Source organism: Cervus canadensis, chromosome 22 (genome assembly GCF_019320065.1).
Source record: "Cervus canadensis isolate Bull #8, Minnesota chromosome 22, ASM1932006v1, whole genome shotgun sequence".
NCBI lineage: Eukaryota > Metazoa > Chordata > Mammalia > Artiodactyla > Cervidae > Cervus > Cervus canadensis.
In genome coordinates this window covers 34,635,883-34,653,219 of record NC_057407.1, presented here as the reverse complement: position 1 = coordinate 34,653,219, position 17,337 = coordinate 34,635,883, and the positions used below count along the sequence as shown (strand labels likewise).

The window sequence follows — 17,337 nt, the reverse complement described above, 5'->3', positions numbered from 1 at the left end:
CTGCCATGCAGGAAACATGGATTCAATCCCTGATCCAGGAAGATGCCCTGGACAAGGAAATGGCAACCCACTCCAGTATTCTTGCCTGAAAAATCCCCATGGACAGAGGAACCTGTCGCATTACAGTACAAGGGGTCTCAAACAATCAGACATGACTGAAGGCCTGAGCAACAACCACAACCCCTTGTCTGAATCCCATTTATCCTCCCAAGCCAACTTTGATTTTCACTGTTTCAGATACAGCTTGTGCCTCTTCCCAGGGTCTCTTAGTGCCATTGGCTGCCAAAAGTCCAGATAATGCAGCCCCACTGGCAAAGGGGCAGCCAGCACAAAAATCCCATTTTCTTTCCTTTCAAAAACTTTTTATCCCCAAGTAATTTCTGTATGGAGACAGTCTATGTAAGCCAGCTGATGCCAGCCTGCCTGTTGTGTATTTATGTGTGTTAAAGTGAGCCACTGGCCTGCATTGCTGCCTATATTTACTTGCTTCACTCTTACTTTTGCTTCCTAGGGAATCTGGAGTTAAATATGTTAAGTTTCTTTATCATACCGCTTCTCTTATTCACTACATTTCACAGTACTCTTTCTGTCTTGCCAAATATTAAAGATTAGCAGTTTTGTCCCAAATAAATAAAATGATATGGGGAATTCCATGGTAGTCCAGTGGTTAGGATTCTGCACTTCCACTTAAGTGGCACAGGTTCAGTTTGATCTTTGGTCAGACAGGAACTAAGACATCTTGTTTAAAAACTAAAAAATAAATAACTTACTTAGCCATAGCCAGGATGCAGGTCTTTGCATCCTGATTTCTACTGAATCATTACATTACTTTGTATTTTGAATTTTCCTTTATTTAAAATTGAGAAAAAGGTAGACTTCCTACGTAGGAATCTACATCCTTCATCCTGCCAACACATGCCTAGTCTCCCTCATTATCAACATTCTCTACCTGAGAAGTACACTTGTTACAACTGATATAGTCACCCAAAGACCATAGTTTACCTTAGAGTTCACCCTTGGTGTTGTACATTCTGTTTGTTTAGAAGCATATGTAATAACATGTATCCATTATTATAATGAGCTTTCCTGATTGCTCAGCATTAAAGAATCTGTCTGAAATGTAGGAGATACGGGTAGACGCAGGTTTAATTCCTGGGTCAGGAAGATCCCCTGGAGAAGGAAATGGCAATGCACTCCAGTATTCTTGCCAGGATAATTCCATGAACAGAGGAGCCTAGAGGGCTACGTCTATGGGGTCACAAAAGAATTGGACATGACTGAGCACCCATGCACACGCATTATTATAATATCGTACAGAATATTTCCACTGAACTAAAAATTCTCTGTATTCTACCTATTTGTTTTTCCCTCCTGCACCTATTTATTCATCCCTCCTTGGCAACCACTGATTTTTGTACTGTCTCCAAAGTTTTGCCTTTTCCAGAATGTCATATAGTTGTAATCATACAGTATATAAATTTTCAGGTTGGCTTTCTCCCTAGGTAATATGTATTTAAGATCCTTCCATGTGTTTCCATGACTTGTTAGCTCATTTCTTTTTAACACTGAATAATATTCCATTGCCTGGATATACCACAGTTTATTAGTCATTTGCTTACTTAAGAATATCTTGGTTGCTTCCAATTTTGGCAATTATGAATAAAGATGCTATAAATTATATAGTGTGCAGGATTTTATGTGGACATATTTTCAAATCCTTTGAGTAAACATTAAGGAGTACAATATCTGAGTTGTATGATACGAGTAATTTTAATCTCGTAAGAAACTGCCAAACTATCTTTCAAAGTGGCGGTACCATGTTGCAGTCCCATCAACAATGAATGACAGTTCCCATTTCTCCACATGCTTGCCAGCATTTGGTGCTAGTGTTCCATCCAGACTTTGGTCATTCTAATAGGTGAGTCGTGGTATCTTGTTTTAATTTACATTTTCCTGATGACATATGCTGTGGAACATCTTTTCAAATGTGTATCTACCATCTGTGTATCTTTTATGCTCAGGAGTATGTTAAGGCCTTTTGCCCATTTTATAATAAAGTCGCTTTCCTATCCTTGAGTTTAAAGAGTTCTTTGTACATTTTAGATAAAAATCTTTTATTAGATGTATATTCTGAAAATATTTTTTTCCCAGACTGTGGCTTGACTTCCCATTATGTTGACATTGTCTTTCACAGAACAGCTTTCTTTCCTTTTTTTATTTTAATCAAGTTCAAGTTATTTTGTCTTTTCTTCATGGATCTGCCTTTGATATTGTATCTAAAAAGTCATGGCCTTTCCCAAAGTAATCTAGATTTTCCCCTATGATATCTTCTAAGAATTTTACAGTTTTGTTTTCTACATTTAAGTCTGTGATTTATTCTAAGTTTTTTTGTTCCTTTGTGAAGGGTATAAGGTCTGTGTCTAAATTTTTTTGCATGTGGTTGTCCAATTGCTTTAGCACCGTTTGTTGTAAATAATATCCTTACTTTATTTTACTGCTTCTGCTCCTTTGTCATAATTTTCTTTCTAGACAAGCTTTCACTCTAAATAGATTGTAAAAGTAAGGTTTTGCTTTTTTTTTAATCGACGTATAATTGCTTTACAATGTTGTGTTAGTTAAAGCTAAGTTTTTTGCGTCAAGTGACATAGAGGTTTTAAGACCATGACCTCTAAAATAAGCTTGATTTTCCTTTGTGTTCTGACTTGCTCCTGTTGGCTTTGTTACTTTGGAAGCACTTGTTTTCTATGAAAATTTATATGAAAATGGGAATAACTAGTTATAACATCATTTGTTTTGTGAATTAAAATTTTTAAGTGCATTAAAAATTCTGCGTTAAGCCTAGAAGATAATGACTACCACCAAATGGTGGTATTCATTTTTTGTATTTTTCAAGAAGTCCAGTAATTCATAGAAAGAAAAGTGAAAGTGAAGTCGCTCAGTCGTGCCCTACTCTTTGCGACCTCATGGACTGTAGCCTACCAGGCTCCTCTGTCCAAGGGATTTTCCAGGCAGGAGTACTGAAGTGGTTTGCCATTTCCTTCTCCAGGGGATCTTCCGACCCATGGGTCAAACCCAGGTCTCCCGCATTGTAGGCAGACACTTTACCATCTGAGCCACCAGGAAAGTCCATATTTAATACAGTTCTAATCATGAAACTAAAGTTTTAACAAAATACTTCATACAAAAATTAATTATTATGTTAATATAGAACCTATTGAAAGGTTTCTAATTCTTTAGTTTATTTACAGAAAATACTGTGATAATATTCTTTGCATTTTACTAGCCTCTTTCCTATCTCCAGACAAGTATTAGTGTTTCTTTGGTCTCTTGTATTGATTAACATCATGCACAGTGTGTTTAAATTTATATGTAAAGGGACATGAGTGGAGCAGGACAAGTAAAGAAAAATAAAAACCTACATGGCATGGCATCAGAATTGGTAGCATAAATTAATTAAATATATTTTTTTCAGAAAATACACTTTTCTCAGGGGAAAAACAGGTCATGCATGCCATTTTTTTTTTAACCACTCTTACTGGACAAGAGGAATATATATTTTAAACAGATTAAATAGCTAAAGATATGTTTCTCATGAACTGATTAATCAAAGATGATTTAAGTGTCATTATACAGTTAACTGAAAGCATTTAGCTAGCCAAAAGATTGTTTAGAGGTGTTACCTGGGGAGATTAAAAATGAAATCAAACACATTTTAATTTGCATAGGAATAAAAACATCGCTGCCACCAGTGCCTAATTTTTTTTAAAAAAATCCTGATTTCTGTAGTTGCATTTTATACCAAATGCATAATTACTGGTGTGAAGAGCCAAATGTTTCAAAGTTAAATGTTTAGTTCAATTGTTCTAAACTCCAAAGAAGAAATCAGGCATCATGTATGCAGACCTTAGAATTCAACAAAATGTGACTCTGTGTCTAATACACAGAAATAATGTAAGCAACAACTTTGTAGTGGCTCACAGACAACACAAATACAGATTTCGGGTGACTGAAAATTGTAATATAAATTAGGAGATGGCAGATAAGAGTCTTTGCTGAATAATGTAATTATTTGGAGTCATGATGTGTCTTTATTTCAATGGCATGCCAAAGAGTGTGCTGCTAGGCTGATTCTCATAAAATGTGAAGGAAATGTGATTTAAAATTAACAAAATAGCATCAGATGGAAAGCTTAGCTAAATTAATCCAATGAAAGAGGCCTAAGAGGAATATTTAGCTGTTCAGTAGAAGCAGGGAAAGATAAAGAAAAGTGTCTCCATTTGCTGCAGTATTTTAGGATGCCTGAGAAAACGCAGAAGGGAATTAATACAGATTCATATGCTAACATGCCTTACAGCCCAAGCAAATCAAAAGAAAAGACAGGAAATTATAAAGTTGGCAAAGGACAAAAAGTTGTGAAAATAGGACTTAGAAGAAATGTTTTAAAAAGGATGCTCCCAACATAACTAGAGGAGAATGGATTGAAAGGACAATGGGAGAAAGAGTTGTGCATAACAGAATGGAGAAGTTTGAACATTGTGAGGACATTTTGGCTACACTTTCATTACATTTATGATGATGAGCCTATTGTGTGATTTTCTTCAGGGTTTTAAAATTTTGCAAATGTAAAGTTATATCTGCAGCCCACTTTGAGATAGATAGATGAGATTCAAACACAGCCAGATGAACTTAAACTAGTAAGTTTATCCCTGAGGTCCTTGGTTTCCCTCAGATATAAAAAGTGAGGAAATTGGGCTGAAACATTCATGATTATTACCTTTTTCACTCCAGCTTTGTAATTCAGGGATTACAGAATATGTGTATCTGGGAAAGTCTTCCCCTCGCTATCTTGAACATGGGTAGTTTTGAATGTGGTGGATGCTAGTGGGATTTCCAATTTTAGATCCCCTTTGGCTACTGAATTATTGACTTCCTCAGAAACTTTATAAAACTAGGTTTACAAACTGACTGGGCAGGGGGAGGGTCAACTGGACGTGCCTCCTTGTCTGCTGACTCCAATTCCTTCTTCATTGTAACATAATCTCATACCTAGATCAAGTCCTTTATGGAGCTTAGGAAGTTTATCCTTGTGTGTTGAAGGTTCATATCCCTGTCTATATGTCAACAAAAATTATAGTTCATGTTACATTGAAAATTCAAGGGGTTCCTGGTGGTTTAGTGGTTAGGAATCCACCTGCCAATGCAGGGAACATGGGTCTGATCCCTGGACTGGGAAGATCCCACAGTCCATGGGATAACTAAGCCCATGCATCACAACTAGTGAGCCTACGTCCTAAAGCCTGCACACCGTAACTACTGAAGCCTGTGTTCCCTAGGACCCGTGTTCTGCAACAAGAGAAGCTACTGAAATGAGAAGCCCACGCACCATGACTAGAGAGTAGCTCCTGCTTCCTGCAACTAGAGAAAACCTGAATACAGCAATGAAAACCTGGCTCAGCCCTAAAGAAATAAATTAATAATTTTTTAGAAAAGAAAGGAAAATATAATCAGTCATTTGAACATTGTGGATGCAGGATGCTAAGCCGTTAAGTGAACTGATTTATTTTTATTATGTTGATGTGAATTAAGACTCCCATCTTTCAGTATATTGACAACAAATGGATTTATTCTAATACCTTTTATAGATATAAAGATGGAATTTGTATATGTCACTGTTTTCAGAAGAGCTTTTGTCTAACTGGAAAAAAATGAGGAACAAATAACATGTGCAGTATGACAGTCTGCCTTTAGAGCCACAGGTGGACACTATATTACTTCAGAAAGCTAATTAAAAACCTACAGCGTGGTGTTTAAGATTACATGTGGCTTTGCAATCAGAGCTTCCTGGAATGCTCTTCTATCATTTACTGCTCTGTGACTGTTGACATGATGCCTAACTTCTGTAAACCTTAGCTTTAACCATCTAAAAAATATGAATAAATGATACCCCCCATAGGTATCATGTGAAATTTAAGTGGTATTGTATCTAACATCTCAACACATTGTCTGTCAATTGTAGCTAGGATATTACTGGATATTATTATTATAATTAGGTATGATAAGGCTCAGGTTCAACTGTTGCAAGGGTATATTGCTGACTGAATTGGTTAATTTAATCTGAGAAGGAATGAAACTGTATGTTATTAAGTATACCGAAGAATCCCTTGAATACTCAAAGAACCGACTGTTGGATGACTCATAAAATAATTTGATTCTCTACTTAGAGAAATCATGGATGAAATACATCCTGTATTGAGGAAGGAAAATCTATATCTATATCTTCAAAATGGCATCAAGTATGAAGCTAACTATGGGTTACGACAGCCACACAGAAAATCTGCTGCTCCCACATTCCTCATCTAGGAAATTTTCCACCTACCGTTCAAGTGCTGGGTCAGTTACCTCCAACCTGCTGAGGCCCTTCTCTACTCCTGTGAGCTGCATTTGTGAGTCTCCACCCCATCCTGTCTGTGGTGACACACCCCACTGCCCTGGAGCTGTTGCTTCCCTGCCTGCTTCCCTCACGAGACTCTGAGCTCATTCAAATTTATAAACCTAGAAACTTTCACATGGCCTGTCAAATTGGTTTGCAACTGTGCTTATAAATAAATGAGTAGCTTGACAAGTCACACTTGAGAATCAGATTTGTCAGTCTAAATCAGGAATTCTCCAACTCTGCTCTCAAGAGATCCAGGAGATTCTTAGGGCACTCCTTGGGTTGCTTGTGGCTGGAAAGTGGGGAGGGTGTTGAGGGGGGCTCTGATTCTCTCTCCAAGACATTAGCTGGATTTGTTCAATTTTACCTGTTTTATTAAAGGAGCTTGTGTGTAAATTTCATTTGGAAACTTTTTAAAATTCTATAGTGGCAATTTTTTTAAAAAAATAAAGGAAATAGGAAAATAGTGACTTTTAAAAAATGCTCTGACAGCCTCACTCTTCATTTTGAAAATATTAATGAGACTAACTGACATTTAATTAGTTTGTTTTTGCTTTCTTCAACTGGATCATAATTTCTACCAAGACAAAATTTCTGTTTATGTTTCTGTTTATTTACTTTCCTTGTGCCTGCTGGTATCTCTAAGAAGGTGTAACTGTAACAAACAGCTTAACAAACCTGTGAAGCAACCATTTTCTTTACCTAAGGAGCATTATACCTTAAGCCCATCAAGTCAGCACTTCTTTCTTCCAAAGTCAAACCAAAAACAAAAGGTGATTTGTATACATTGTACTAACTGACCTATTCTGTCTTTAAAATTATTGCTGCTGAATATTTATGAAAACTTTGGAAGATATAAATGTCACTCAGAAATTAGAAGCAAGCACATAAGTAAGTTGACACCATTTGAAGGCTAATTACATTCATATTTTCAAAACTAACTGAGCTGAGCAATGAGATAAGATGAGGAGCTGAGCATGTTGATATAGAGAGCAGAGTTCTTGGAGGAAAGAAAATGAAACAAAATTTCTATTTTTTAAATGATTTGTTCCCACCAAAGCAGTGTTTCTCTTGCTGCTATTGAACAGTCTCAGCTTTATTTGGGAACAGAGTGAATTTGCAAAAATGCAGATTGCTCAACCCTGCTTCATGCCTATGGACTCAAAATCTTGAATGCAACCCTGGGATTCTGCATTTTTCCACAACGTTCTTAGGTGCATAATCATGCATGATCTTGAAATCTTAGGCACAATAATCTTGTGCATGATAGTGAAAGCCTACTGATCTAGCCTATGAATTCGTAGCAACTCTACAACGAAGCTTATATGCATTTTCAGTGATAGCTTCTAGTACAGGAATTTGTAGGATGCTGTTTATTTGTGGAACTTCTTTGCCATATTTACCCTTGGCTTAAATCCACATGATGTTATTACCCCTCATTAAAAGATTTTAAGTAGGGAACTAAAGCAACAGTAGCCTAAACAAGACAGTAGTGTAAAACAGTGCATACCCAGTTGGACAGGTTGGGTTTAAAGGCAGGCTTTACATCTTTAATGAACTGGAGCTTTTTCAGACCATGGCAGGCAGGTGATTCTATAAGCATTGTGCTAAAGGGTCAGTGCTCCAGGCCAGTGGAGACCAGTGGGGATAAAGGAAAGAAGACTGGATGGCAAGAGGGAAAAAATAGGGCAAGAGTGACACGGGCACACATAGGATTTTAGCTTGTTACATCTTTGCGTGACATGGGCAAGAGTATCAGATGGCTCTTGACATCTTCAGCATGTATTCCCTTGGAAACGCTCACCTTAACAAGGCTCTCAGGAGTTAAGTATGAACAATTTAAAATTTTATTACAAAGAAGCAGCACAGAAGGGAGATTGTAATAAGCCTGGCATTATGCAGACTGTCATTCTTCCTTAAACATGGGAACATATGGTTCATTTGCCTATTTGATACTCATGCTACCTGATGTACTAAGCAGTATTACATTAAATAGTTGATGATACAAACTAAAATTAGATTTGTTTGCTTGTTCATTAGGAAGCTCTGCAAGGAGTAAGGGATAGGAAAGCTTCCTTACCAGTTGCTACATTTTGGCTAAAGTTGTGTTCAAAAAAAGTGTGTGTGGAGGGGATATTTTAAGACTGAAGGATTGGGAATAAAAGCTTAAAAATAAAGGAGGAATAATGGTGATTTAGAAAGCAGTTACTGAAAGATACATGCAGATGATGTGCTCAGTCACTCAGCCATCTCCAACTCTGCCATCCCATGGACTGTAGCCTGCCAGGCTTCTCTGTCCATGGAATTTCCCAGACATGAATACTGGAGTGGATAGCCATTCCTTTTTCCAGGGAATATTCCTCACCCAGGGGTCAAACCCATGTCTCTTGCATCTCCTGCATAGGCAGACACATTTTTTAATAATGTGCCTCTGGAGAAGATATATAGAAAAGGGTCAAAAGGGAGGGAGCATCATATAAGTGGCTTCCTTACAATCAGGCAGGCAGACTCCCGTAGGCTGATTTACAGGGTAAGATGCTTGTGACAAGGCTCCAAGCAGAAAGTGGAGTGATAACAGTGTTAGGCAACAGGTTCTGTCACTGTTTGTAACTCTGGAACTACTTTGTCCTGGTGGCTTAGCAAGAAAAAGAATGAAAGCAGGCCCATTTTTAATTCTGTTCCTTTTCTATGTCACTATGCTAAGGACTTTCAAATAGGTTCTCCCAAGGGCACCTTTTTATCCATGAAGAGAGGAAAGATCAAGTGACTTGCTCAATAATGATCAATTCTCTCTTGGCACAGAGAATGTCATCTCATCCTTTTCTCCTCATCTCCTTTCTCTCATTTCTGCTTCCCCTCTCTACACCTTCCTTGCTCTCCTCAGACTCCCAAAAATCTCTATTGGGTCTAGGAAAGAGGTCTTAGGAGTTGAAGTGTCATGCAGATGGAAATGGAGTGGGCCTACCAGATTGCGGCAAAACTATTGAATAAGCATCACTACTAGATTCCATACCAACTTATGGGTTCATACCTTGCCAGGGGAATGCAGGCATTTTGTAAAATGCTCAGAGACATGAAGGTTTTAATGGTGTCATTACTGTAGAAGAAATCACAAAATCCGTGATTTCATAAGATCTTTTTGAAGTGTGTGTGTGTGTGCATATACATATGTATATATGCACACACACACACATATATATCTGAGTGGAAAGAGGTCATGAAATTGGTTCCAAAAGGTCCAACAGTCCTCTTGTTTTAAGTCTATGGACTGTGACCACATCCTGAAACCGGTTGTTCAGGGGTAGGGGCAGAATCTCTATGTCTGAGTGAGTTTGATTCCCTATGAATTTCAAAGTATCCTTTGTATTCAGCTTTTTGAGATTACCAGGGTAAAACTAGTACAAACGTAACTGTATACTCTGTGGTTGAAGGTGTATTCAGATACACCTTAGAAATGTATCTGAATGTGAAAAAAAAACAAAAAAAAAACTGTGCTTTGATTTTTGAAAAATATGAAAAGCGTGTATACTGACTGGCTTATGGACATGCTTAAAATAGTTATCTTCATTATTAATGGCAATTTAACATACAGCTGGATTTTACTTTACTTCATCTTATGAAATGAGAGAGAAATATGGTAGATGTTTTTAGGAAAATGAAGCAGTATGGTGTGTTGCTTATTAATTCAACTATTATTCTTTTGATAATAGGAAAAAAAATCAGTCCATCTCTTTGTTTTTGTTGTTCAGAGAGTGTATATCCACTCTGACAAAATCTCAGGTGATTTAGACTTCTTTTTGTATGCTGCCTGTCAGAGGACAACTTTGAGCTGTTGTTCCAGAAAGTTCACATTTCCTACATCTTCTGTTAAATTCAAGAAGTGATCCCTGTACAGGTAGCCAGCAGTCACTGGGGATAAGGAGATAAATCTAGGCCTTTGATTTCTGTCAGTTCACTTGCTAAGTGGATCCACAAGGCAAAAAAGAAGTGATTAATCAAATTTAGCAGATGTGGAATTGATTCCCTCAGTTGCCTCAGAATGCCTTGCAGAGATAAGCTTCATCTGTATTCATCTTGACTTCCTGTGGTGAAGTCTCTGGTTTTTCCCTTGGCTGGTGGAGGTAAGAATGTGTAACTTGGATTTGCATAAAGGTTGGGATAACAGCAATACATGCAGCCAATGGTAACAGAGTATAGACAGATCGTCCATCCTTTTCACTCATTCTGTGTCATTTGAGTCACACAGCTTCAAGAGTGAGACAACTATTATTTTCTCCAGTTATTTTTAATGAATTAACTGAGGACCAATTAAATTAAAGGACTTACTAGAATTATCAGCTAAGTGGGAAGTAGAGTTCAGAACAGAAATCAGATCTTCTGACTCTAAATAACTGAAAAGGAAAGCACTTTCTTATGGAGGGATATTATGCATCATGTAGTCGGCTACTTAAAACTTACCCATAGCACCTAGCATAGAATTTGAGGTATACTTGTTGCTTATTAAATACTTACAGAATGAATGAATGAACACATTTTGGGCCTATTAATTGTTAAATACATTTTTGGCTTAACTGTAAAAATCTCTTAATTCAGATAGACACAAAATAAAGTGACAACTCACAGCAATCACCATATTTGGCACAATCATTTGATCACCTGATCAAATCAGTAAAGCATGTGTAAAATTTCGAGTATGATAGAATCTGCAATTTCAACCTTCCAGGCTAATGTTTTGCATTGATTTCTAAAATATAATCTCTATTCTGGCAGTCACTATGTGGGTAGCATGTTAAGTGTTTCTGTTAGTTTTTTTTTTTTTAATTATTTCATTTTAAATAAATACAAGAACAGTGACCTTAATTAAAAAAAAAAAAAAAAAGAGTAGGCTAGTGAATTTACCCAAGGTCAGGCCCCTTATCAATGATAGAACTGGAACCCTATTTTCTGATTCCCAGCAAGGGGCTCTTAATAATACACTCCAATTTCTTCTTGAGGAATATACCATTGCTTCTCTTCCATTTCAATGCTGTTTCTAAATGATTGGTAACTCCAGAAAGAATGAGGTAGATAGAGTATGACTATACATTTCTAGCAGGAAATCAGGCAGCCTTAGGGCTCTGCCTATTTTTAGTTGGAAGGAAACTTTTCTTCTCTGACAGCTAGCCATAAATAGAGACACTGGTAAAGATGGAACTCTTAAAATAGTCAAGACTTCAGTTGTGACACATAGGCCAATAAGAAATGCAAACCATATTCAGAAATGTTGCTTGATCTGAATTATCAACACATGAATTCAGTAAAAATCATGTGACAGTAGGCTTCAAAAAATAAAGAGTTTGAGTATGTTCTCCATTATTTGTAGAAAGGAAAAGTTCTGGAAACAGAGAAGGCAGATTGGGCATTAGGTCTAAGCTTTACATTAGCTATAAGCTCTATGCTGTCTTGATTCATGTAAAACTGGAAGAAATTTTCAAAAAATATATATTGCCACCATTTTTTTTAGAAGTAAGCCGTAGAGTAAGGTTACTTTGGATAGATTTCTTTAGAATCCTTTCAATTGTCTCTAGATAGATAGCTACGCTTTATTGGAAGCAATATAGTGACAGTGAAATTTCAAAGTAGACAGGATGGAATAGAACTTTTAATAGAGACTAAAAACATGTGTTTCCCTATATAGGTATTTCCAAGGTCAAGAACTAAAAACTGTTCCTACTTGAAGTCATTTAAGCTGTTTTCTATATCTAACTCTTTTAATCTTCCTGTGTATACAGTTATATCATGCTTTAACAAAAGTATGAAAGGATAGGAATTATGTATATTATTTAAATATAATATTCAAGCTGATGTGGCATTAAAAAGTATGTACTAAGATTCATTATTCTGTGTTTGAGTTTGTGATCTGGTCCTATAAAATTTGGGAAATGGACTAGGTCTCTGCCTCCTAGGATAATTAATTTCATTAGTTTTGGAAATTTTGGCTAACCCTTTGGTACACACATATTAATATATACACACACGTGTGAGCATACTTAATGTTCAAATATATACACAGACTATAAGTCAAATAACTTTTATTCATATATTGCAAATGTTACAGAAATAGTGTGTGGCATTAGATACTCTTTTAATATTCTCCTCACCAAATTATTCTTGCACTGTGTTTGCTATTTACAAGCTGAATGCAGTTACTTTGCTAAGACCTGGAATTTGTCCTGGCATCACTGATTTGAGAAGGAGAAAAGATTATGGGGAAAAGATTCAGTTACTCTCTAACTCAGATCAAACCTATAGAAGAAAAAAATCAAGCCTAGACCTGAATGGGCTTGAAGAGACAACTTTGCTCTCTGTTGTCTTTTAGGAAGATGTGATGCTTCTAATCCATTTCACATATAGAGGCCTAACAAGGACATGTGACTTACTCCAAATTATGGTACAATTAGGACTGAATAGAGCCTGAGCTATGTCTTCATTGTACCATATCACCTCTACAGTAGTAAATAGTTATGCCCTTTCTTTCCTTCCTCCTCCTTTCCTTCCTCCCTTCTTTCTTTCCTTTCTTTTTTTTTTTTTTTTTAGTATTTTTCTATTGGAATATAATTGCTTTCCTGTGTTGTGTTAGTTTCTGCGGCACAGCAATATGCATGTGAATCAGTCATAAGTGAACATATATCCCCTTCCTCCTGAACCTCGCTCTCACCCACACATTCCACCCGAACTAGGCTCCCAGTGTGATGCAGCAGCTTCCCACTGCTTACCTATTTTAAACGTGGTAGTGTATCCATGTCACTGCTACTCTCTGAATTCTCCCCCCTCTTCTTCCCCTGCAGTGTCCACAAGTCCATTCTCTATGTCTGCATCTCCACTTTTTCCCTGTAAGTAGGCTCATCTGTACCATCTGTACCAATTTTTTATAGATTCCGCATGTATGCATTAATATACGATGTTCGTTTTTCTTTTTCTGACTTCATTCTAATTTTTATCTGCAGCCTGTTTGAAAATCCCCATGATAAGACTACAGAAAGACCATCAAGTCAACACAAATAGAAACATAGGTGCTGCGTTTCTCAATAAGCTATATTAAGTCTTGGTCTTAATGAAACCAGTCCTCTCAGAAGACCATAGAAGCAAGGACAGGATAGGAAGCCTGCAGAGACACAAAGTCTCACAGAGCTGGCTGTGTGTGACCTTTGCGAAATACTGCTTAAGGTCATCTATATCTGGCAGAGATACACATCTGTAAGTGTTGTACTCTACTGGGGCTTGATTTTTTTCAACTTTTTAGGATGCATATTCAGAAGATAATTTTGTTTGTTTTCTTTTGTTGAAACATGTAATGAAATTCTAAAGCAGCGAGTGAATAGAATCATGAAAGATGGGTCTGTACATAAAATTCACATGGACCATTCTTTTAATCCCAGTGAGATAAGAATGAATCTGACGTAACTATTAGTAACTGTTCTGGGACCAAAAAGCTCCCAAATTCATCCTCTCTACAAATAAAACATAAATATGAAAAGCTGTTTTAAAAAGCAGTTTCCCTTGTACCCTACAAAGCTTTCTCTCTCTCTCATTTTCTTACCTTCATCCAAATCTTCTCCTTTTTTTTTTATCTCTTCCCAACATACTTACTTGCATTCAGATCTTTAAAGGTTATGGAGGGTAAACAGTAGTCATTCTTGTTCTTTAGGTGAAAACTTAGAGTCACTTTAGTAAATGAAGCAGAGCTAATCAATTTATCCCAGTGCTCAGTACAGAGCCTGTGTTTGAGGCTGTGGGATTCTCTTCAGTTTTCCTGTTCTATAGCAGTGCATTTAAACCTTGATTAGGATTGAGGAGTGAAAGAGAAAACATTTAAAGAGGATGCACATCCAGATCTGTTGGGAGTGCTTGTAGCAGTCTCCTAGGTAGTCTAGAAGGGAAGGAGACCAACTGGGCGGGCACCAGCTTTCCTTTCATCTTTTTCACCTTTGTTTTCAAAGCATCTGTTCTTATGTGTTGAGGCATTTCTTCCCAGAATAGCCATTCTGTGAAGCTGGTAATGCCTAACATATTTATCCTTTTGGAAACATTCATTCATTCTGCAGATATTTACTGAGTTTAGGTTCTATGCCAAGGCACAGGGAATACAAGAATAAATTTGACAGGATCCCTATCCTGGGGAAAGCTTCAGTTCTGGGCTACAGAGTCCTTGGGAGACAGAAGAGGAAAAGAAAGAGTGCCTTCGAAAGAGCTTTCTCTTTCTTGTCAGGAGAGAGTGTGCAAGGCCTCAGTGAGAGATATAACAGTGAGAGCATTCTACACAATCAACACTGCTTATTTGCTTGTTCTAACCTACTTTTCTCTCTTCCTGACCACAAATGCAATCTGAGATCAGAATTGACAAAACGGTGTCCCTTTAACCAACCCATGGATGTTTTTTCTGGCCCAGAAGTTTCAATGTCAAAATTTAAATTTCTAGCTTTTCCTGAAATGTTAAAAATTCTTCCCATAAAACAACATTTGACTGAATTCAGATTTGTGACTATACATTTTAGGTGTAGAACTCACTCTCCACGCCTTCACAGGCTTTTGAGATTGACAGATTGCCACTTTTTTTTTTCACAACAATTGAGCTGTCTTTTCTTTTACCTGGCATATCTTGTTACTTATGTTACCTGCCCGGTATGTAGATGAGTTTGTGGCACATATGATGCTGAAGAAGTGCCCATGAAACCATTTTCATACCGTCAGCACCATGGCTAATTCATAGTAGCACCCTATTGTGTATCTGACCACATAGAAACACACGTGGGTCCTCAAATTAGAGTTGGAACTGTAGTCAAATCAACTCTGAATATATAAGATTCTACAGCACAATGGAATGAAATGTGTCATAAGTAGAGAAAAACACCTGTTTTGTGCTGTCAAAACTCTCCCAGAGAACTTGCCAGTGCTGATCTGGGATTTCTCAATCACATTCATAATAGGAGGAAACCTCTCTTCTTTCTCTACGGGAACCTCTCTACATTTTTTTTTCATGTGGTGAATTCATTTTGTCGTGGAGTGAACACCTGTGTGACTATTTAAAAACCACAACACCAGGTGTGTGAGTATGAGTGTCTCTCTCCTTTGTGCAATGCTCTTCTCACTGATTTCTCAGCAGGCTGGGCCAGGAAAAAAGCTTCAAACTGAATATAGAAAAAGGTCTTAAAGGATTTCTTAAAATATATCTATTACAAGCACATGCACTGAAAATATTGCAGTCAAATTATACAAACAGTTCATAGCCTTGTAAGTTCCTTTTGTTTATACCATCCTGTGAAAGTGTTCAGATCTCCAGATACACAGTTGCAAGCTTACTGTAAGAGAGAGAATTTTAGAAAACCTAGTAAACCCTAAAATCTGGAAGATGTTATATTACAAAATATTTAAAATATTAAAACAAAGGAGATTTGTTTACCTTTTGCTTTGTCTCAGGCTCTCTATTCCTCTTTTCCAAGAAATAGTGGCCCTGGGGAAAGCATTTGGTTTGCATTCAATCACAATATCCCCACCAACTTGAACAACTGAATATTTTTTAAGAGGAGTTTTGGAGAAATCAGGAGCTGAGGCTAAAAACAAAATCATAGAATTATTCAATTACTCATCTAATCAACATGTTGTAACCGAAGAACTGATGCAGTATCCTAGATAGAATCTAATATCTGTAAAAATAAAACAAAAAAAAACCTCTTTTTGAAGCTACTTTGCTCAAGTTGTTTTGGAGCTAATTGTGGACTTGGCATTTTGGAGTCACTGTTTCCATTTGTAAAATGACTATGGCAATAGATATTACCTCAGTCAGTTAGTCTGGGTCTTGACTGAGGTAACATTCAGTAAAGAAGGTTAAGTACCAAGTGGCACAAATTATTTGCTCAGTAAATGTAAATTATTTTTGTTTTGGTAATGGTCATTGAGATAACAAAAGCAAGCTAGAGTGAGGGATGAAGCAAATTACAAAAGGTCACATGTTTTATAGTATTTATAATAAAGAAGGTGAAGATGGTTTCACGAGAGAGAGAGAGAGGGAGAGAGAGCACACACAATGAAATATCTCTTAAATAAATCAAAAGCAGTATATTATTATTTCAGATTTCTTTAGGCATACCATTAACTGGAAAAATGGAAATAATCTGCCTTCAGCTGAAGCAGGCAGGCTGAGTAGAAACTTTAACAACAACAACAGAGAAAAAAACAAAAAAACAGTCTTTGTCAGTTTCACCTCTGTCCTCACTAAATAAATCTTGAACAAATACCAGTTCATAAGGGTAATAAATAATTAGACAGCCTGGGGATACATCCAAGTCTTCCCAGCTGCTTGCCTGTGGGAACCTATGTGTCCAGTTCTCATTCCTAGCGTAAAGTCTATATGAATTTCTTTCAGATATGCCATGTTGTCTTGTATGGCTTCTCTGCCCTTCCACTGACCTAACATGCTTTTTCTTCTGATATCTGTTTAAAGAGAAGGTCTTCAATTTAGGTTATATTCAGCTGATAGCACCTACTCAATTCTTGACTGTAATAATCATGATGTTTTAAAATTTAGCTTTTTTTCTCCCTCTGTAGAACTATAGGTTCTATAAAGATCACTTTCATATTGATAGTTCTGTTTTCAGGGTTTAATACGTAATAAATATTCAATAAATGATGATTGAATGAAGAAACAAATGAGTCAATGTCCATCACCCATAGACTTATGAAACTTTGCTGTTTTACTTGATTTTTCCTCTCATCTCCTGTGTTTATACTGTTAAGGAAGTCTCAGGATGAAAGACATCACTGAGTCATTTATGGTGACAACTCCACTGAGTGTCCCAGAATATCATCCTCAAACTGCTTCTGTCTCAATATTTTCCGCTATAGGGCCTTATTTCCCAGCTTCCCTT

General features: G+C 36.9%; 1 protein-coding gene across 1 annotated transcript in view; it reads right to left on the bottom strand.

Moving 5' to 3' along the window:
* The window catches only part of LOC122424623 (contactin-6-like), a 314,935-nt gene that overhangs the window by 60,829 nt on the left and 236,769 nt on the right, over positions 1–17,337 (bottom strand). The window contains 1 exon segment of the mRNA XM_043442644.1: positions 15,873–16,023. Coding sequence (XP_043298579.1) covers positions 15,873–16,023 — 151 coding nt within the window.